The sequence below is a fragment of the Schistocerca americana genome, chromosome 1 (genome assembly GCF_021461395.2).
Source record: "Schistocerca americana isolate TAMUIC-IGC-003095 chromosome 1, iqSchAmer2.1, whole genome shotgun sequence".
Lineage (NCBI taxonomy): Eukaryota > Metazoa > Arthropoda > Insecta > Orthoptera > Acrididae > Schistocerca > Schistocerca americana.
In genome coordinates, this window is record NC_060119.1 from 894,547,360 (window position 1) to 894,570,307 (window position 22,948).

Here is a 22,948-nt window from a genome sequence, read left to right on the forward strand (position 1 = left end):
GTTCAATGTCAGAGCAAACAGAACATCCTTTAAGAGTCATTCACTATTTGAAGCAAGCACAATGGTATCAATCCCTAATAAGTTTAACTTAACGATATTGTATAAGTAAATGCTTGTGTTTATTCAACAAAAAAAAAAGGATGAAAATTTTGTGGAAAAAAATTTATTATATTCTACATATTTAATTTATTAAATGCCAAACTCTGGTGAGAATTTATATGATTTCCTACTGGGTGATAATTACTGGTGCAGGTTTTGTACATAGGAGTTTGTAATATATTTTAATGGGAGGTTAGTTTAATTTAAAGGGGAAGCCACAATGTTGGGATCACAAATTTACTTCTAACTTTGTATGCCTTTAGTAGGCCATTCAAATAAGGTAACGTGCAAGTAGTAAGGTGCACTACTTTGGCAATTCCGAGAAAACTGCAAGTAAAGTTTCACATGTCCATTATGTATCTGATGTACCTGTGCATAGATACATTAAAGTTGAAGGTGATGAGTGTTTGAGCTTTGTAAGACTAGCGTGTAGGAGGTGATGGTTAGACTTCCACTCAAACTTTAATAATGACTATACTTTTTTTTTTTTGTCACTGGTGATATTATTTAGTTTATATGACACTTGGGAGATAATATTACGCAAAAAAAAAAAAAAAATATGCATGAAGTTTCAATTTACGTTTTCCATCCTGGAATGTGTGATGCCGAGAGCATACCTTACGAGTAATTGTACATTACTTTTCTGGTCCGTCACATTGTCACTTACTATATAACTGATCGCAAATAACTTCATTCGCATAATTATTGAACGAAGTTTGACTTGGGTTTTCCAAGGCTGTCCCTCATCCTTGAAAATTTAATTACAAATAGTAAACAGTCAAATAAAAGATGAAATTCACTAAAACTTCATGAAAATTCACCCTTTTTTCATTATATTACCTCTCAAACATCTTATAAACTAAATAATGTGACCAACGGTGAAAAAATATACATTAAAACGTAAGTGGTAGCGGGATTTGAAACGCTGCTTTGTCCACAACCTGGATGCAACACACGAATGCTAACTACTTGACCACAATGACTTCTTACAACTATTGACAAAATTTAGAGAACAGGCATTTGAAGCTGACTGTTGAACGATTTTGCTGCTGCTGACATATATTGTGTGTAAGGACCACAAAGATAAGATACGAGAAATTAGGGCTCATACAGAGGCATACACACAGGTTTTTTTTCCTTGCTCTATCTGTGAGTGGAAGAAGAAGGGAAATGACAAGCAGTGGTACAGGGTACTCGCCGCCATGCACCATATGGTGACTTATGGAGTACCGTCAAACGGGGTGATTTCAGACACCGGGGCAAAATCGGACAGTATGGCTTATTTCCTCTTTGCCATTGCATAGAAACAAAGAGTTACATATTTTAACATCCGTGAGCCAGTTATTTTAAGTGCAAGATTGCATTTATTGCTTTCTACAACTTTTATTTTGCGTCAATTGTTTCCCTAGGTGAATAATTGATGAACAGCTTCAGTGTTAAAAATCCATGCATTATCGTAAAGTGAAAACTTTCTATTGACGCACCGAGCGGGAAGTTATTGTAACCATAATTGTCGACATGCTCAGTAGCTAACAGTATTAAGACAATTTCTTTACAAGTTTGTTGAGTTCCTCGTGCAACGTTATAAAATATCGACAGTTTTTGTAAAACTGTGTACAGTGTGGGGTGATTTTGGACAATGCCAAGAATGTATAAGAGCAGGAGAGGTGCTACAGTAAGGTGTAATTACAGTAAGTTACGGAACTTTTAGATAAAGCTGTTCGTGATATTGAGAATGGTAAATTATCGTACAGAAAAGCGTGTGATTTGTATGGTATACCTAAATCAACCCTACAAAATAAAATGCAGAAAGCACATCCGAAAGAAATGGGAGGACAGTCAGTGCTAAATAAAGAAGAAGAAGAAGAAGAAATGTTGAAGCAAGGTATCTTGAGGGCTGCACACTGGGGATTTCCCTTCACTAAATTGGATATTAGATATTTAGTTAAAGGCTACCTTGATAAATCTGGCCGAAAAGAGAAGAAATTTCGTAATAATTTGCCAGGAGAAGAATGGGTGCATTTATTCCTCAAACGACAGTCAGAAGATCTTTCCATTTGCTTAAACGAAACTATTAAATGAGCTCGTGCAGAAGTGAACAAAGAGACTGTTAAGATGTTTTTCTCCAATATCAAGGCAAAGCTGGAAAGTCTATTGCAAAATAAAAACTTATCTGTAATTTATAAAATTCATTATAGCATTCCATGTCACTTATTCGTAACAAAGGGCTACCTTAAAATGTGTAAAATGTCACCAAAATCAAATAAAAAGCATGTAGAATTTTTTAAAAAAGGCAGTAACTGTCCAAATTCACCCTCTGTATAATGTAACTTTGGACAGAGACTTAAAAAACACACGTGTCCAAAATCACCCCATTCCATGGGGTGACTTCGGACGCTTTATTTAACTGCCTCAGATAAATATACCTACACATAGACTTTCTGGTTCTGGGATATTTTATTCGTTATACATACACCTTACGACTTCCATAACAATCAATTTAATCTAACAATATATACAAAAGTTACAATCAAAATAATGACAAAACCATCCAAAATCACCCAGTTTGACGGTATTGATGTAGATGTAGATTTAAGAACGGAAACATACACACTCATTTATATGGTACCAAGAAACATGTCTAATACACTCACTGTTAGTATACAGACAAATATGTAGTTTGTTAATTATTTTACTATAAACATGCACAACAAATTAATTGAATGAGCCATAAGAATAAATCATCTGGTGGCAGCATCCATTACAGTCGCTTACAAGTTGTGACAGGTGGCAATGGTTCCAAGTCTGTTTCATGACCAAGCAGCAATAACAGCATTGATTCCTTTGCATCATATGTATCACCTTGGACAATTATGTTATTGTAAATAGTGATATTTAGATCAACATAAATACGACATTAAGCAAACCAAATTCAGTGGGCAGTATGAGGAAGGGTAAGCAGCAGCAGCAGCTTACTTTGTTTTATTGTGCTTCAGAATAATTTACACACACAACTACCAAAAATAACACTCAAGTAGGAACAATGAAATTTATGGAATTGTGCATGTAAAAGGAAATGCATGTGACAGATCATATTCTGCTGTATGCAAGATCTCAGATTTTGCTGCCCTGCCACGGTTCTTTACCAGTTTCACTTGCAAAATGATTACCAATTGCATCTCTGTTTCTTACAGCTGACAGATTTCTTCTACTTGATCAAAGTTTGTGGCAGAGCCAAATTCTTTCTCAGTAAATGTGTCTTCTACTTCGTGACACCCTGAACATGATATGCTTTAGTTACACCAATAGCCAAGACTCAGTTACCCTATATTAGATTCAATTACCACATATCAACAGCAAATATATATTTTCACATTCATTGTTCGTCGAAGCATAACCATTCGTTTGACAACATTACAACAAAAACAGTTACTGAATGTTTCTGAATGAAACTGTTAACGTAGACAAGAAAAATGTCTCTCTCTCTCTCTCTCTCTCTCTCTCTCTCTCTCTCTCTCACACACACACACACACACACACACACACACACACACACACACACACACAAAGTAAGTTAGCTAGCTAATTCTGCTGCTGGGCCTGTGATCATATCCAGTTCTACAACGAAAATAACTCTTAGTGCAATGTGAACTTAAAATGCAACTATAACTGACTTCATAAAGCACGTATGAAGGTTAGACATAAGCCAGAACTCCACATAGCACGCAGTCACAGCATGGAGAGTGGTGTGTCATAGCTTGCTGTGGCCAAATGTCAAAATTTATCACTTATTTGATCGGGACTGGAAAGAGATATGGCTCTCCTCCCAGGTTAAAAACAATTTCGACGTGTTAGCTACATTTCATACTCACCAATGTATCTAAAATGCACCAAATGTAAACTGGCTGACAACTACACTTTTCATAACAAACTTTTTGAAATATGTACAGTACTTACTTAATTTTCAAATGGCAAAATAACTATAAGCAATATCAAAAAGAGAGCCAGTTCTTTATAAAGCTGCAATATCAGGCAGTAAGGTAAGAAAGAGCCAAACTCTTTTAGTTTCCTCAAAAATGAATGATAAAATTTGCATAGCAGAGAACACGTGTATCCAAAAACAGTGCTTTTAATTTTTTCTGTGAAAAGTAGAAGTTCTACTGAGAAACTTACTACAGAGATGGAAGTAGCTTTGCTTCATTTACATAAGTCTTTAATTAAATTGACTCAAGCTAGAACACCTTCATCATATGAAGAAGACACAGTGCATGCCAAGCTACTACGGTGTATCTACCATGCCAGTTGTCATATCACCAGTCTACATCAGTGAGGCCCTGCCTAATATTGAGAATTTAAAATTTTTCTTACATTACAAATGGAAATAAAAAGCTGGTATTTTCAGAAAGGGGTGGGGTGATGACAGGGAGCAGCAATTTGTCAACAAATTAAAAGACAACTTTAGACACAAAGAAGGCTAGTGATATTTAGACACTGACGAGAGATGAGGAGAGATGTTAATCATACGATAAACGAGCAAGAAACAGAAGATTAGTGTTTAACATACAGTTAATGAGCTAACACGCTTCGCAAAACATCTAAGGTCATAAGCGCCCAGTATAGAACCACAGAATGCTGGGATAGTGAGGGTAAAAACCGCTTTGAGGTCAAACAAAGAAAAGAAGAAAATCCAAAACGTCAAGACATTATGGAAGAGTATCTAAAAGACGGCGACAAGACACCAGAGTCACCAGGTAGAAATCAGATCTCTTTCGTCATATTACTGCTTTTTAAAAAACTTAATACGCTAGCCACAGGTCACATGTCATCCGCTAAAATGTCCGTCAAAGCGGGCGATAGCCCGGCCCTGAGACGTAAGTGGCTAAAATAGGGGCAGAGGATCAGGAAATGTCTGTTAATGGCTAGCTACATAAAGGACAGCTGGGTGCAAGGTCGCCACTCAACAAGTGGCGGTGACTAAAGGGGCAGTGCCCTATTCACAACTGAGCTAACATTACTTCCTCACAGCTAGACGGCCGGGAGGAAGTCGACCAGGCTGTTGGGAGAGGTTTGACTTCTCTGAGTTTGTTCCCATGAAGGAAGCACCAATGGTCATGCCAAAGTGACGTGATATGCCAATAGAGAAAAGTACGAATATTTTGCGAGGGAACAGAGTAGGACGCGGGCCGACCGAGATGGACTGCGGCCTTGGTTGCAACATCAGTAGCTTCATTCCCAGGCACACTAACATGGCCAGAAACCCACATGAACATCACTTGGCCTCCCCCATCCGGGAACAAATGGAGGCAGTCCTAGATCCATCGAACGATGGGGTGGATTGGATCTGGATCATCCAGACTCTGAAGGGCACTGAGGGAGTCAGAGCATATCACACAGCAAGTGAGCTGGTGCCTCCGGACGTAGTGAACAGCCTGATAGAGAGCAAAAAGCTCTGCGGTAAAAACTGTACACTGGTCGAGAAGCCGGTATTGAAACTTATCACCCCTGACGACAAAAGTACAGCCAACACTGTGGGCGGACTTGGAACTATCAGTGTACAAAAATATGCTATCGGCAAGTTATGAGCAAAGTTCGAGAAATTTGCAGCAATAGGTCAGTTCGGGAGTTGAATCCTTTGGGAACGAACTGAGGTCAAAATGAACACAAACCTGTGCCTGAATCCAAAGTGGTGAAGGGCTCTCACCCATTCAGAAAGTGGCAAGAAGTATGAACTGCAGCTGCTGAAGCAGGTGAAGTGTACATCTCGTATTGGTGGTCAAGAACATCATCAAAAAAAGGGTCAAAGGTTGGGTGGGTTGGCATGGAAGAAAGCTGACATGCATACCTACTGATTGGATGTCACGCCAGTATGACAGTGGTAGTTCACCGGCAACTGGGCTAGTATGGAAGGCACAAGTGGGGAGATGGATCCCCAAATGGTGTACTGTATTTAGATGGCGTAAGATAGACTGAAGTGCAGAAAAGTAGACAATGCATGCATAATCTGACTTTGAGCGGACAAGAGATTGATAGAGGTGGAGGAGGACAGTCTGGTCAGCTCCCCAAGAGGTACCACTCAATACACGAAGGAAACTGAGGGACTGGGTGCAGCGTGCAGCCAGGTAGGTCACGTGGGGAGACCAACTGAGTTTCCTATCAAACGTAAGCCCTAAGAACTTCGTTGCATCCACGAACGGAGAGCATTTTGGCTCAGTTGCAAGGACAGTGGAAGAAACACCTTGTATCACCAGAAGTTGACGCAAACGGATTTGGTAGCAGAAAAGTGGAAACCATTTGTGACACTCCACGAATAAAGATGGTCCAGATAACGCTGAAGGCAGCATTGCAGGAGACACGTACACGGGAGCTGCAGTAAATAGCAAAGTCGTCAATGAAAAGAGAGTCGGAAATGCCAGCTGGAAATCAGTCTATAATTGGGTTGATGGCTACGGCAAAGAGGACGACATTCAGTACGGAGCCCTGAGGCACCCTTTTCTCCTGTGACAAAAGTGTGGGATAAGGAGGAACCCACACATACCTGGAAAACTCGGTCTGTTAAAAATTCCCAGATGAAAGTGGGAAGATGACCGCGAAGGCCTCATGTGTGCACAGTACGTAGAATGCCTGTCCACCAACAGGTATCATAGGCTTTTTCCAAATCAAAGAATAGGGCCACTGTTTGTCGCTTCTGCAGAAAATTAAAAATTATTCACGATGAATGTCGACAGGGTGATGAGATGATCAACCACTGAGCGGCGCTTTCGGAACCCACACTGGGCATTAGTGAGAAGACGGTGTGACTCCAGCCACCACACTAATCGACCATTGATCATGGGTTCCATCACCTTACAAACGCTGCTGGTAAGGGGAATTGGATGATTGATGGAAGGAAGGGATTTATCTTTACCACACTTAGGTAGGAGAACAATAATAACTTCACGCCAAATCGTGGGAAATACACCATCTGTCCAAATATGGTGGTAGGTATTGAGGAGAAAGGGTTTTCCTGCAGGATTAAGATTCTGCAGCATGAGGACATGGAGTGTATTGGTGTCCAGGAGCAGAAGACCTGGATGAGGAGAGAGCACATTCGAGCTCCCTCATAGTAAAAGGATTATTGTAGCATTCTCGATTCAAAGAGAGAAAAAGAGATCGCACGAGCCTCCTCCGCCTATTTCCAAGGAAGGAAGGTAGGATGGTAGTGGATGGAGCTTGAAGCCTCTGCAAAGTACAGGCCCAAAGTGTTGGAAACATTGACAGGGTCTACTATGACGTTTCCCGCCACAGTCAGACCAGGGATCGGGGAGTGGGCGGTAGTCCTGGAAAGCCGGTGCAGACCAGCCCAAACAAAAGAGTACGGAGTAAAACTGTTGAACAAGCTGATGAAGGAAACCCAGCATGCTATCTTGCTTTCCTTAATAGTGCGACAGCACTGTGCACGTAGTTGCTTGTAGCGGATGCAGTTCGTTAACGTAGGATGACGGTTGAAGACATGAAGCGCACGTCATCGGGCACAAATCGCATTGCCGTACTCCACAGTCCACCAAGGGACCAGGACCCGACAAGGAGAAGAAGTAGTACGAGGGATAGAGGATTCGGCAGCTGAGAGAATAACGTCCACGAGGTGCTCGACCTGATCATCACAGCTGGGATACGGCTGTTCGTCAAAGACTGCCAAGGAGGAATATGGCCTCCAGTCAGCAAGAGAGAATTTCCAGTGAGCGGGCCACTGTGGTGGGGTATGACTGCACAGGCGAGTCACACTCGAGTATCGGAAAGAGCACACCACTCGAGACGTCGAGCGAGCTGGGCAGAGCAGATCGAGAGATCTAAGTGGGAATAAGTGTGTGTGGAATCAGAGAGAAACGTGGCTTCGCCAGTGTTAAGGCATACAAGATTAAGATGATTAAGAAGATCTGCCAAAAGGGAACCTCTCGGACAGGCGACAGGCAAGCCCCAAAGAGGATGACGGGCATTGGTGTCACCGAGGAGCAAAAAGGGTGGAGGAAGCTGAGCAACAAGCTGCATCAGGTCCACCCTAGTGACAGCAGAAGACGAAGGGATATAAATGGTGCAGAGGGAAAAGGTAAATTCGGGAAGGAAAACACGGGCAGCAACTGCTTGCAGGTGTGTATGCAAGGGGATAGGAAGATGACAAACATCATCTCATAGCAGCAGCATGACCCCCACCATGAGCAGGAATCCCCACCATAAGGGGAAGGTCCATCCACAGCGAAGTAAAATGGGAAAGAGCAAATTAGTCTTGAGGATGTAGCTTGGTTTCTTGGAGACAGGCTACAAGCGGACATTGCGATCGCAGAAGCAGCTGGAGGTCTGCCCTGTTAGACTGAAGGCCATGGATATTCCATTGTAAAAGGGCCATAAAATTTAGGAACATCGGAGAATGAAGAAGAAACAATCACCTTGATGGCCGCTTAGGGCGAGCTATCGAGGGAGAATGGCCGCTGGAATCCACAGGTGGAGAATCTTTGTCCATCAACTCAGTGGGATCAACGGAGCTTCCCCGGTGTCAGTCAGTTGAAAAGGACTGACGAGTCAAAGAGGGATGATGAGTCGAAGAGGGGGAAGACTGTTTGCCTTTGGATGATTGTTTTGGCTTTTGGCGATTGGTTGAAGAGCCAGATGGCTGCAAACTTTAAGTACGCCAGAAATCTTCGCAGGAATAATCCTTTTTGAATTGACGGTTCGGTGGCTACGTTGCAACCATCTTCGCTGGTGAGGTCAAAGAACGGGTAGCAGAATCTACAGTCCATGAAGCAGGAGACGGAGTGTCAGTTTGAAGGTGAGGTGACTTTGCCACCATTGAACAGATCTGTAAGTCACAAGTTTGCGTAGCCATGTTTTTCGTGGGGCGGGGAGAGGCTAACACGGTGCTGTAGCTTCCAGACGAAGGGACATTCGGTTTATGGCTCACCAACAGTTTCCGAGCAACAGGAAAAGGTACCTTCTCCTTCACCCTTATCTCCTGAACAGCCTGCTCATCTTGACAGACGGGACAAGAAGGAGAAGAAGCAGCATGTTCTCCATGACAATTAACCCTGCAGGGGGAAGGAGGTGGACAGGCGCCCTCGTGTGCATCCCTATTACAAGTGACACATTTGACTGCATTTTTACATGACGTGCTGGTATGATTGAACTGGTGGCATTTATAACACCTCTACATATTGGGAATGTAAGGGCGCACAGAGATGGCTTCATACCCTGCCTTTATCTTGGTAGAAAGCGTTAACCGATCAAAACTCAGGAACAATGTGTGAGTGGGCACCAAATCAACAGCTTCCTTCTTCATAACTCTATGAACAGCAGTAACGCCCTGATCCTATAGATAATTAGTTATTTTGTCCTCCATCAAACCGTCCAACAGCCAGGTGTAGATAACACCTTGGGACGAGTTAAGTGTCCTGTGAACCTCCACTTTTATAGCGTATTCGTGGAGGAGTTGGGCCTTCAGTAGTTTCTGGGCCTGGAAAGCACTATCAATTTCCAAAAGCAGAGTTCCGTTGCAGAGACTGGAGCATGACTTCACAGGGCTGGCGATGCCATTCATGCCTTTCTGTATAACAAAGGGGTTTAAAATAGCAAAAGGCTGGTTTTCGTCTAAACATGACACTACTAGATATCGAGGCGCAACAGGAAGAGATATTGAGGCAGGAGCCTCATTTCACTTTCTTTTATGTGAAACATTTGGAGAAAGAGAAGGAAAAATCAGTCATTGTGAAGAAATCCCCCATGATTGCCAGCATCTCCGATGGCATGCTACTTCCAGCAGGGGCCCTCCAAAGGGGAGCTCCTCGCCTTAGGTGACTGTCCTCACCTTAGGTCACACCTCCCGAACGACAGACGGAGGGACCAATCGCCAGAGAAGGAAGGTAACAGCTCAGGCAATCACCCCTCCCTGGGCCTAGCCTGTACCAGGGGGTACGTGCAGGCCCTACATGCCAACCTGGGGCTGGGAATTACCCGTTACCCAGTCTCCTGCTAAGCGTAAAATGCATGGGTGGCTGTCAGGCACACACAGGGAGGAAAAGAAAAGATAAGAAGGAAAGGAAGAAAGGAAGGATGGCTTCAAATGCCGCAGCAGAGGAAAAAGAGGGAGAGTGGCGGCACAGGGAGAGTGGCGGCACCGGGAGAGTGGCGGCACAGGGAGAGTGGCGGCACAGGGAGAGTGGCGGCACAGGGAGAGTGGCGGCACAGGGAGAGTGGCGGCACAGGGAGAGTGGCGGCACAGGGAGAGTGGCGGCACAGGGAGAGTGGCGGCACAGGGAGAGTGGCGGCACAGGGAGAGTGGCGGCACAGGGAGAGTGGCGGCACAGGGAGAGTGGCGGCACAGGGAAAGAGCGGTAAAAGAGAGAATATTCCTATGAGCAAACCAATGCAATGGAGCTTCAGGAGCCCATGAAGGCATGAGACATCTCACAAAGAGAGGGGAAAAGGACAGGAGAAGAGGGGACAAGCAGCACAGAAAGAGAAGCGGTTGGTGTACTTAAAAGAAGCTGGAAGAGAAGTGCTAGGATAACATCCCATTGGCAGGGTTATTACATTACAACAGGTATGTCAGTGTTTTATGTTGTTGACAGCCACATATTAATTGTTGCACTTACAGCAAATGTTAACAACATGGTTTTCCTCTACATTATCATCAATGCTACTCATTTCAACAATACTTAGAAAAATTTTCACGATTATTCAAACATTGAAAATTAAACAAACCATTGTAATAATAATTACAAAATCATGCCGTCTGATTGTATTGCTTAGCTTTTGCTATTTGTTTCACAACTTACTTGTAAAATATTGGTGAAAAAATCTGGATAGAAGTGAGGCCAGTCAAGCCGAGCAATGTCCACAACTAACTTGACTAGTTTATTTCGAATGAAATTTGGTACTGTATTATGGTGTTCCAAAGCGAACTGGTAAAGCATTGACTTTATTTGAGCACGTTCATCCCACATAAGACCAAGCCACTGCTTTGTAATTAATTTCTGTGAACACAAAAAGCACAAGCACAAAAACTAATATGCTGACAGTTACTACATTTAATCAATTATTTAATTTAAAAAACATACATGGTTTAAGAAAATGAATCATATTTTGCAACAGGAACTAATGTGAACCAACAAACTACAAGAAAAATTAAGAAACCTGAACAACAGAAGGATTAATGGTAACCATTCACATTCACCACATGGTTGAGGTGCTGAAACACACACACACACACACACACACACACACACACACAAAGACTGAAATCATCACTACATTTTCAGAAAATGTCCTTCCTTGGAGCCAACATACTAACAAAAAACACATTCACCACAGGACTTTCCAGTATCATTCTGAAAAATACGAGATAACTGTGCCAAATGATGATGTTTAGTTTCTTTGTTTAGTCCAGTGAACTGCAGTGTGTTTTCAGATAAAACCAGTAATAAATGAAAAACAAAACTGTTTATACAACTGTAGTAAATACTACTTTAAATAAAGCAGGTAAAGGCTTTCTCAGTAAACTTTTGATTGATATGTTAGACTGGTTCACCAATTTGTGTAGTTTTTGTTTCGTGTGTCGGTATTTCAGTTGCTATGGGTTTATTTACAGATTGCTACTTTTTATTTGTAGTTCATTGTTGCTATTTGAGTTTACATACTGTTATTTTGTCATTTGGAGATAGTGAGTGGAGTGTGGATGCTAGAAAATGTAGCCCGAAGTGGAGAAATGTGAAAATTTCTGACATATTCTTCTGTTTGAGTTCAACAGAGGGGCGACAGCAAGAGAGGCAGCCAGAAACATTTGCATCATGTAAGCGGATAATATCAGTGGGCAATACACAGCAAGAAAGTGGTTTTCTTGTTTTAAGAAGGATGGTCTTGAAATTAGTGATGCTTCACAATCAGGAAGACCTTTGGGGTTTGATGAAGATCACTTAAACTCATTAATCCACGATGATCCATGCCAGTGTACTCAAGAACTGGCAACTGTGATGAACTGTGATCATTCTACCATCACGCATCATTTGTGTGCAATGGGGAAGATTAAAAAAAATCGGGTGTATGGATACTGCATGCTCCAAGCCAAAATCACAAAAATCTGTGAGTGGATATATGTGCACCTCTGCTTCCCCAGCATAACAACACCACCAACGGTTCCTATCCTGTATCGTTACTGGTGATTCGAAGTGGTGTCCTTATGCTAACATAAGGAAAAGAAAGGAATGGTTGACTCCAAACAAAATAGCTCCCCATATGAAACCCTGCATGCATCCACAAGAGATAATGTTATGCATCTGGTTGAACAGTGATGGTGTGGCACACTACTAAATGCTTCCTTGAGGTGTAAACATCATTGCTGATATTTATTGTCAATAACTGAGATGCCTTGCAGAGGTAATCCAAGAACAACAATCACTAAACTGTGTAAACTGATGCTACTCAATGATAGTGTCATGTAGAAGGTGTAATTAGATGAATGGTGAACACTAACTTCACTTAACGAAGGTTTATTCAGCACTTGCACTTGCAAGAGCACACAGCGAACTGCCTCCGGTCAGAACACGTACAGTACATTCCAGTAGAATGATTCTTAAGATTTGTGGATACTTCTAGAATGTACTCGAACCGAATATAAATATTAAAATTGTACAGTCCAGATGAGTTTTGAACTCACAACCCTCCATGCAACAGTTTAGTATCATAACCACTACACCATGGAGCTACTCAGCTTCTTCTGGGACAATAGCATCTGCCCACAATCTACGAGACTGACAAAAAACACTGTACAGGAGTTGAGTTAGGAAGTCATTCTCCACCAACCTCAATCACCTGACCTTGCCATCCCAAATTTTCACCTTTTCCTCTTTCTAACAACCTTCAAAGAACTTCCTTTTCAGATGAAAACGTGCTCCTAACATGGCTCAATGTGTTCTTCATCTCAAAACTATGTGATTTCTACAGTTGTGGAATCAGGAAGTTACCCCTATGTTGACAGACTGTTGTAAATATTGAAGGAGAATATATTATTGATGACAATAGTCTCTGTTATGTTTATTAAACTTGTGGAGAAACTCTACAAACCAATGCACCAACCCAATTTATTTCTCAAATTGGTATGCAGTGACACTTCAGTCTTCTAAATTTCTCATCTTAAACAGTGAAAGAACTTTAGGGGTACAGTTTACTAATTATTTCTTGGACTTCATGTCACTGGTGGCATTAATGTGAGTGGGTCATGCCACACTCATCAGCACCTCAACAAGTTAGTAGATAGTCATAGAAAATTAAAATAACTGAAGAGCAATAAAAACATATTAGCGACAAGCTAAAATCTAAAAGCACAAAAGAAGTGTATAAAATGTCTTGGGACATCTACAATGAAAATGCTAATTGATTAAAGTTGGTGTGATGATCGAGCTAACTGTTCCTTCTTATCATTACTTACAAACTGGGAGAATAAACAGCACAGTACATTGTCAACTAAAATAGGATGGGCACCCACCCAATTATGAAATTCCAAATTCCCAAGCTGGATGACTTTTTCTGAAATGTGCCCAAGACAAGATTCTCGCTGGTGCATGAACCCTTGCATCAAAGATCAATGCATAATCTGAAGGACAATAAGAAGCACTTTGTCTCACCTCAAGAGGCTCGAAGTACCTACACCACAACCAATCTGTTTTGTCAATCCCTGACTTCTAGTCATTCATACTCAAATGACTCATACTTTTGCACCTTAGCTCTGAGGTCACTGCATGAAGAGGGAATTCACACTGTTCAATGGCACCTTTTGTGGACAAGTTCAAGGCTGCTTTATCCATCAATTCATTGTACTGAATGCTAACCTAGAAACTAAGTAAACTGTCACTGCTCCTCTCACCTTCCAACATCACACAACAAATCCCTCTATCCCTCTCTCCTCAATGGCAAAGGAACATGTTTTTCTGAGCACTAGGGGTATTACTTTCCATTTCTTTGGACATCACTGGGAGGTGTACCTCCTGAGTCGAAGTACCAGCCATTTGACACTCTGAAAATTATTGCCTGTATGTTTGCACTCCTAAGCAGTAACTTTTTTTTTTAACCATGTCCTTTTTATCTCCAGTGTGAAGAGTTCCCTATTTCAATATTTCAGCATTCTGTTCTTGGAATTCCACAGCCATTATATAGGTAATAAGTAACTTTTGCCATGCACTGGCTCGCTCAGTATCTATACATATTATAAATTAAAGTTCCCTGGCATATTTTTCTACTGCTATATGAAGGACAATCTCAGGTTGTATTGTAGGGATTTTGAAACTATTTTCACTAACAGATACACTGACTTACAAAAAAGATTTGTGTATATAATTTATTACTGCTATGCCGGACAAGTTATCTGGCGGTAGATAATTAGTGCTACCTGTGCGGAGCCAGAGCACGTCACTAGTATACTCTCTGCTTTTATATAGTTTAAATTAAATCACATAGCCTATCATTTTTCACCCTGCATACATACTCATTATAAACTGTAATCCTATTTATGAATTGTTCCATCGCACATACGTAATAGAGAAATGTAGTACAACAAAATAATTATTTTTTTTCCCAAGGGAGCATCACGCAAGGTGCAGTAGCTTAAGCTGTATAGGCTATGCAGAAATTACAATCAATGTTAACATTACATAGTTTTGTCCTTTTTAATTGAAAGAGCATAGAAAACAAAAGCACATATTGAGTCTTTAAACATGATGCATAAGAAGTCATTGGGCATTTAGTACTAACATTCTCAGCTGTATCATAAACTTTTATACGCAACATTACATTTCAGATACAAAGATTAGTATTTCACTTGGCAGATGGAAGTAATACAGGGTGATTCAAAAAGAATACCACAACTTTAAAAATGTGTATTTAATGAAAGAAACATAATATAACCTTCTGTTATACATCATTACAAAGAGTATTTAAAAAGGTTTTTTTTCACTCAAAAACAAGTTCAGAGATGTTCAATATGGCCCGCTCCAGACACTCGAGCAATATCAACCCGATACTCCAACTCGTTCCACACTCTCTGTAGCATATCAGGCGTAACAGTTTGGATAGCTGCTGTTATTTCTCGTTTCAAATCATCAATGGTGGCTGGGAGAGGCAGCCGAAACACCATATCCTTAACATACCCCCATAAGAAAAAATCGCAGGGGGTAAGATCAGGGCTTCTTGGAGGCCAGTGATGAAGTGCTCTGTCACGGGCTGCCTGGCGGCCATCGCCTCGGGTAGTTGATTGTGGAATTTGCAGCTCTCTGCTAGCTCTGCGAGTCGATTTTCCTGGGCTGCGAACAAATGCTTGCTGGATGCGTGCTACATTTTCATCACTCGTTCTCGGCCGTCCAGAACTTTTCCCTTTGCACAAACACCCATTCTCTGTAAACTGTTTATACCAACGTTTAATACACCACCTATCAGGAGGTTTAACACCATACTTCATTCGAAATGCACACTGAACAACTGTCGTCGATTCACTTCTGCCGTACTCAATAACACAAAAAGCTTTCTGTTGAGCGGTCGCCATCTTAGCATCAACTGACACTGACGCCTGTCAACAGCGCCTCAAGCGAACAAATGTACAACTAAATGAAACTTTATAGCTCCCTTAATTCATCGACAGATAGTGCTTAGCTCTGCCTTTTGTCGTAGCAGAGTTTTAAATTCCTAAAGTTGTGGTATTCTTTTTGAATCACCCTGTATATCTTTGAATACAATATCTTCTACAAACAGATGCGTACCAGATGTCTATAGTGCAAACTGTACTTAATAATTATTTGCAGTATGTAAATGACCAAATATATTACTCACTTCAATAGTATTCAGACTGTACATGCAGACATACTGATTGCTGGAATGTGACATAAAATAAATGCAATGTTTCCATGCTCCTTGCTGGTTACTGAAGTCATGAAGCACTGTTTCAATTTCTCGTTTCCTGTCATTGCTAGTCTCTGGAGCAAAAAATTCATTCATCAAAGCCTCAAGAGCTGCAAGTGATTGTGATTCAGTAGCCTGAAATAGAAAAATCATAAATTAACACCATTTATTACACATTTTTGGACATATTTATCAAAGCCTACCTACTGGACTTACTGAAATAAAATACACACAAGACTCAATTAATTAGCAATAAGAAAATAAATATGCTTGGAAAATTTACCAAGACTATGGATTTTTGTTGCTGTCAAAAATAATTAGTAAGTAATCATGGATATTCATTACTCACACTTAAGATTAGTGGCAAACTCTAAAAACACAGCATGTTTGTTAACAATTTATGGCATGCTAAAATTCGATGCGCTCAAATTCTGTTGTCAGATGTTATGTAAACATGATAAATATCTGAACAGAAATACCAAGACTAAGTTCCACTTGGTACATTAGAAGTTAATGTCTAGAATACGCCCAGTGTCCAGCATAACAGTTTCCCTCTGCGACAGAAAGTTTGGTAGTACATCAGTTTTGTGTAGCCACTAGCACGATTGCTTTAAATTTAGATAATAATGTGAATATTGAACTAGATCTGTGACTGTTTAGGGCTTAGCTACAGACAGAACTCGGCACATAGTTCTTAATGGGGTGACATCAAGAGATGTAATGGTAATTTCAGGCAAAGCCCACATGCATTTTACAGGGTCATTACTGTAAACGAAATCTAGTGGGTAATGTTGGAAGCTCCACAAGGCTGTTCGTAGATGACACTGTTTACCTAAAGGAAAGTTGCAGAAGACTAGCAAAATGCACGAAAAATTGCAGGGTATTGATATTTGATGCAGGGACTTGTGGTTGACTCTGAAACTACATAAACATATTGTACTGCATATAAATTGGTGAAGACATCCATTACTGAATGATTATGCAACTGATAATAAATCACGAGACCTGGAAACAATCATAAAATACCTATGGAGGGACAGTTGCAGCAAAAGCAGATGTCAGGCTGAGATTGGTTGGGAGATTTTTTTAAAATTGAATTTTCTCATTTTGAGAGCACTGAAAGGTAATCTATCTGTTTTGATTGTAAAAAAACTATTCAACAGCCACGATCACATAAAATATTTCTTCATTTAAGACAACCCGTTTCAACAGACTTTGCTGTCATCTTCAGGTCTGAAAATTTTTTGTTGTGTAACATGTTCAGTTTACACTGAACCTCACACACAAGATGTCATGTGGATAAAAATTAGCACATTATAATGTGCTCATTTATTCCACTTGACATTATAGTGTGGTGATTTTTATCCACTTAACACCTTGTGCGTGAGGATCAGCATAAAATGAACATGTTTTACAACAAAAATTCTAAGACCTGAAGATGACAGCAAAGTCTTTAGAGATTGTCTTAAATAAAGAAATGGTTCATGTGATCTTGTCTGGTGAACAGTTTTTTCTTTTCTATTTTTTTCAAAAAATAAGAATACATCCAAGAAAATAGTTGTTTACAATACACTTCTTTAACCAATTCTAGAGTACAGCTTATCAATGTGTGAAGCTTATCAGATTGGTATAACAGAAGAGACACAGATGAAATGAAGAGTAGTACATTTTGTCAAGAGATTGTTTAGCAAGTGCAAGAGTGTTACAGAGATGTAGAACAGATTTGTTGTGAACCATGGAGAGGCTTACTGCTGAAATTCCAATGATGTTCTTTCAAATAGGTGTCAGGCAACATATTACTTCATGTCACATGTCTTGTAAAATGACCACAACTAAAATCAGAGAAATTAGAGCTCACATGGATGCTCGCGATTAGTTGTCCTTCCCACACAACCTCACCTTTCCATTCCTATGTGGATTATTCCATTAGGAGTCACACATGGTCAAATTTCTGTTGTGGACATAAGGACTAGGCCGTTTTTAGGACAAATCATGACAACAGGCTCCCCTCTCAACCACAAGATAGTATGTACCACACATGAGTCATCACTCACTAGATATCATAAGGGGGGGGGGGGGGGGAGGAATCATACGGACAAACACCGCATGAATTTGCCCAGAATTATCTATTCTTCATTAAATATGCAATCTATTAAAAATAAAGCACACTAGCTCAAACCTGAATTATCTTTGAACAGCTTTGCATTACAGAGCACCATTGCAGAGATGCTGAAATACAGCAAATAGTGCTATCGCTATCTGTGCAAATTGCTAGTGCAGAACTATCTTAAATTATGAGGAATCACATATTTACAACAGAACGGCACGCATTTTAAAGCTGAAGAAGACTGGATGCCAATTAGTGCAGATAAACATTCTGAAACTGCAGCTGTTGAACTAACAACATTAGGCTTCAATGAAAAGTTAATCATTCTGTTGTACTTATAACACTCACACAGTGGTAATGTGAACACTTTTTTTCAACAAATTAACTGAAGTCCTGGAAAGAGTCTAATTCCCCCAAACTAAGTAATAACTTCCTAAAACTGTGAGGACACTTTTGGAATGACAGACGTGGTAAACACTGTTATCTGCATACCAGCAATTTCAGCATCAATCTTAGAACACTTACTTACAGATACTGGAAGTGAAAATTGTGTAGTATTTATAAAGCATTATGGCCTCTGTTAACTACTGTCAGGTAATAAAGATACAGACAGGCTTGGTAAAATCCACGAACCTGCAGGCCTATCGTCTTGAAACACAAATAACATACTTTTTCTAAAGCACTGGCAAAACAAACCTTGACTGAAGCGCATATGGAAAACAAAATAGATATTAAGTTCTCTAAATTCTGGGCACTGTTTACATTACTTTTTGAAGGGCTATTTTCTTAAGCAACCACTGCAGCAGTAGATAAGGAAAATAAGTGGATAACTGTGGGTATTAGAAAGCCCTCCCAGATGTTTAAATTTCTCATTCTTTGCAAAAACACTACAATAATCCACAGTGCCTAGACCATTGTCTCAGATAGAAAATGATATACAGGAGGGTAGCACTCACTGTTGAAAAAAGTAGTTCAATGACAATATAATATATAATGCAGAAAATAAAACCAAAATAATATTGGTTGTGATAAAACATGAAACTGGGAAAGGCAGACAAATATAAAAACATACAAATGAAAGATGAGAGTAGAGTAATAGAAAATCCTCAGGAATTGGCAAATCTTTTAAGTGACTATTTCTCTTTACTGAAGATAAGTTGCAACATCATCTTGAAACACATTTAGTATCCTTAATCAATTACACTGCAAGCACTGTGGCAATATTTCTCACAATAAAGCTTATAGTGAGGAAAATAATACAGAAATTAAAGAAAAGTAAGAAGTCAACAGGTACAGATGAGATTCCTGTCTCTGTTCTGAAGGTGAGCATAGACAGCACACAAATCTCGTTAATAGACATAATAATTGCATCCTTTAGGCCAGATATTTTTACTGAGCACCTAAAGGATGAACAGTTTGTGTCATTACTTAAAAAAGGTAATGCAGTGTACAGAAAACAATAATCCAATACCACTGTTGTCAGCATTTTCAAAAATAACTGACTCAACCGTGAAAAACACACTAATTAATTACATGAATAAGCACAAATTATTTAAGGAATTACAATTTGGTTTCCAAAGAGAGAGAAGTACAATGTCGGCTATAATAGCATTCACAAAAGTGGTACTTTAAGCTCTTGACAAAAATAACTCTGCTACAGGCATATTCTTAGCCTTGTCCATGGCTTTAGAACTGTTGTCCATAAAATGTTAGACTAGAAGCACTAAGTGGGTAAGAGGAATAGCAAATGAATGGTTCCAGCCTTACCAGTAAAATAAGGTGCAAAGGCTAGAAATGGTTCATACATCTGCTGACGACAAATTTTTTGCAGAACAACTGTCAGACAAGAATCATACACTGAACAGTCACATTAATGTGACCATCACTCAAAAGCCGGAATAACCACCTTTTGCAGCATGGTCTGCGGCAAGATGTGCAAGAAGACAGTCAGTGAGATTCAGAAGATACTGACAGGGATATGCAGCCATGCTGACTCCAGTGCCATGGCTAGCCCTGCTAAGTTTCTCAGTTGAGGATCCATGGCGCGTAAAAACAAACTGCAAGTAAGGGTGAACGTGATTCCTAAGGACAGATGCAAACTTGGGTTGATTCACTGTGCCTTCCAGAATGAAATCACCCAGGGAACACCACGAAAACAAACACTCTGGTCTGGACCCTTCGCTTTTAGACGTTTCACACTGAACACACCATTGGCCATCTACCCGACAGAGCATAAAATGTGCTTCATCTGAAAAGGCTACCTGTCACCACTCAATGAATGCCCAGTTGTGGTATTGGCATGCAAATTCCAGGCTTCATTGCCAATGAGCAGCAGCCAGCATGGGTAAATGAACCAAGCGCCTGCTCCAGAGGCCAAAACGCAGATATGTTTGCTAAATGGTCATTGAGGAGATGCTGTTGGTAGCCCCTTGGTTCATCTGGGCAGTCAGTTGCTCAACAGTTGCACTTCTATTAACTTGTATAGATCTCTGGAGCAGTAATTCACCCATCTTCTACAGTCCATGATGCACCACAGTTACCTTGGGGTCAGTTTTGGATAGTGCCATTTGACCATGCATGGAACACTGTGAGATGCAAACAGTTTACAAACTTAGTCATTTCAGAAATGCTTCCACCCTTTGCCCAAAAGCCAATGATTATTCTCTTTTGGACATCATATAAATCGCTCCATTTTCACATTATGACAATGACTGCATTGTTTTCTGCCTCCCCGCTGACATGCTTTATATACTCTCCTCTGCTAGTGCTGCCACCTGTCATCTGCGAGTAGCTGTTATACGCTGGTGTCGAACATACACAGTGGTCACAATGATGTGAAGGGGCTGTGTATAAACAAAGGAGTGCCTCAGGGTAGCATACTGGGGCTAATTCTGTTGTTCTGTGCAGTCAACGTCCTCCTTGCTGTTAATGGCAATATCATAATCACTGATAAAACACCAAAACTCTTAGTAGATAAAGCAAATGAGACACTTGGGAGTGTTTACAGGCTGTATGTAATAAATTAACATCAAGCATAAAGAAAGCAAACAGTATGCACTCCAACACAAAGAGGAAAAGCAACACTACCAGATTCAGAATAAATGATAAACCTGTAGATTGCATAACAAACACAAAGTTTTTAGGGATAAACATTGATTGCCAATCGACACAGAATGAATACACAAAGATGTCGGAATAAAGAATGTCATTGGCATGTAATCAGTGTTCTAGTAGCGATTTGTAACAGCCAATGCCTTGGGATGACATACTATTCCAAAGTATACTCACACAATGGGGTCCTTTTCTTGGTATGAAAGGTGCAGAACATGGGCACCATTTTCAAACTGCATAAAAGGACCATGAGAATAATAACTAAAAGTAATTAATAACTTAAATTACACAGCATTAATGTTCCAAAATAATATTTATTTAATAGTTTGCTATGAACTGGCTTCTTTCTTCTTAGGCTACGTCAGATAACTTAATACTAAAACAAAGTCCACACAACTTCAGCAAGAATTTATAGCTGCACAAAGATATGTGACATTTTATGACTCTACTGACGCAAAACATAATGCATAATGTAATGGCAAACTATGTGAATGTATACAGCCAAAAATGTTGTACAAATGAGTAATGGCATAGGGACTATGTCATGTGGATAAACTGGTGAATGTTATGAACAGACCAAAAAAGGGGGAGGGAGAATGTAATCTATGGAAACTGGGTGTGGAACAGTTATAACAAGTGTATTATCTAATGGTGAAAGAAATAAGGGTTGAGTATGCTGTCAATCAGGTAGCAATGGTTAATCCTAATTGGTGACATATTCAGCAAAAAGAAGAGACAGAGGATAGCAGCACTCCTTCATCCACCTCAAACAGTGCAAAACCACACTGACAATGTATGGGCCCCATGCTATATGTTCATATGCTTCACATGGTCTTGTCAGAAAACTAAGATCCAGGAAATATACTCCAGATTTTTACACTAGGAATAGTGTTGTCCACCTTCTGTTCAACAGGAAGGATAAGATTCGACCTTTAGAACAGAGTGGGTTTTAGACTGACCAAGTGCAACAGTAGTTGGAGACTGAAAAAGAAAGATTTCACCTCTGCTCAGCTTGCTCTGAATGAATGGAATTCATATGATGTGAAATGTGATGTTCTCCATAAAGGAAGTAAAGGCAGAAAATTAACATTACTTGAAATTCTGGCCATTAATAAACACAAATTAGATTCCTTACCCAGTCCCTAATGAACAAACACAGTTCCATTATTTACCCTTATTAAAGTAGTACAAGCAAGTTATTATTTATCTCTCCATTTACATAGCAAGCTTGTTATAGCTGTTCCACACCACATTCCATAGATTTCCTTCTCATTCCCTCCCCCACCCCCTTTTGGTTTAATCACATTCTCCAGTTTGTTTACAAGACACAGTAGCCTGTGCCATTACTCTCTTTATACAACATTTTCGGATTCTTCATTCATATAGTTTTAATATTTTAATATTTCTTTTTAGCTATTACATTATGCTTGTGTTTTGTATTTATGTAGTCATAAAATGTCACACCTCTGCACAACAATCTTTATACAGCTACTAATTTAGTTGAAGTTGTGAAGGCCATCTGTTTAGCATAATGGCCTAAGAAGCCAACAGCTGGTTCATAACCAACTATAAAATAAATATGATTGCGGAATATTAACGCAATGTATTCCAGTTATTAATATGTCTATGTTTCTCCAAAAACCGATGGAATATTCCATAAAAAAACAAAAGTAATAGCCGGGATTGTTGCAAACAAATATTTAAAAACTGGGTAGTCTTGCT

At 40.1% G+C, this 22,948-nt stretch overlaps 1 protein-coding gene across 4 annotated transcripts in view; it reads right to left on the reverse strand.

Moving 5' to 3' along the window:
• The window catches only part of LOC124614660 (exportin-6-B), a 305,273-nt gene that overhangs the window by 224,633 nt on the left and 57,692 nt on the right, over positions 1-22,948 (reverse strand). For all 4 annotated transcript variants that reach the window (XM_047142962.1, XM_047142963.1, XM_047142964.1 and 1 more), the window contains 2 exons: positions 15,940-16,143; positions 10,902-11,099 (listed from right to left, as the gene is read on the reverse strand). In XM_047142962.1, the coding sequence (XP_046998918.1) occupies positions 10,902-11,099; positions 15,940-16,143 (402 nt within the window). The remainder of the gene's footprint in view (positions 1-10,901; positions 11,100-15,939; positions 16,144-22,948) is intronic.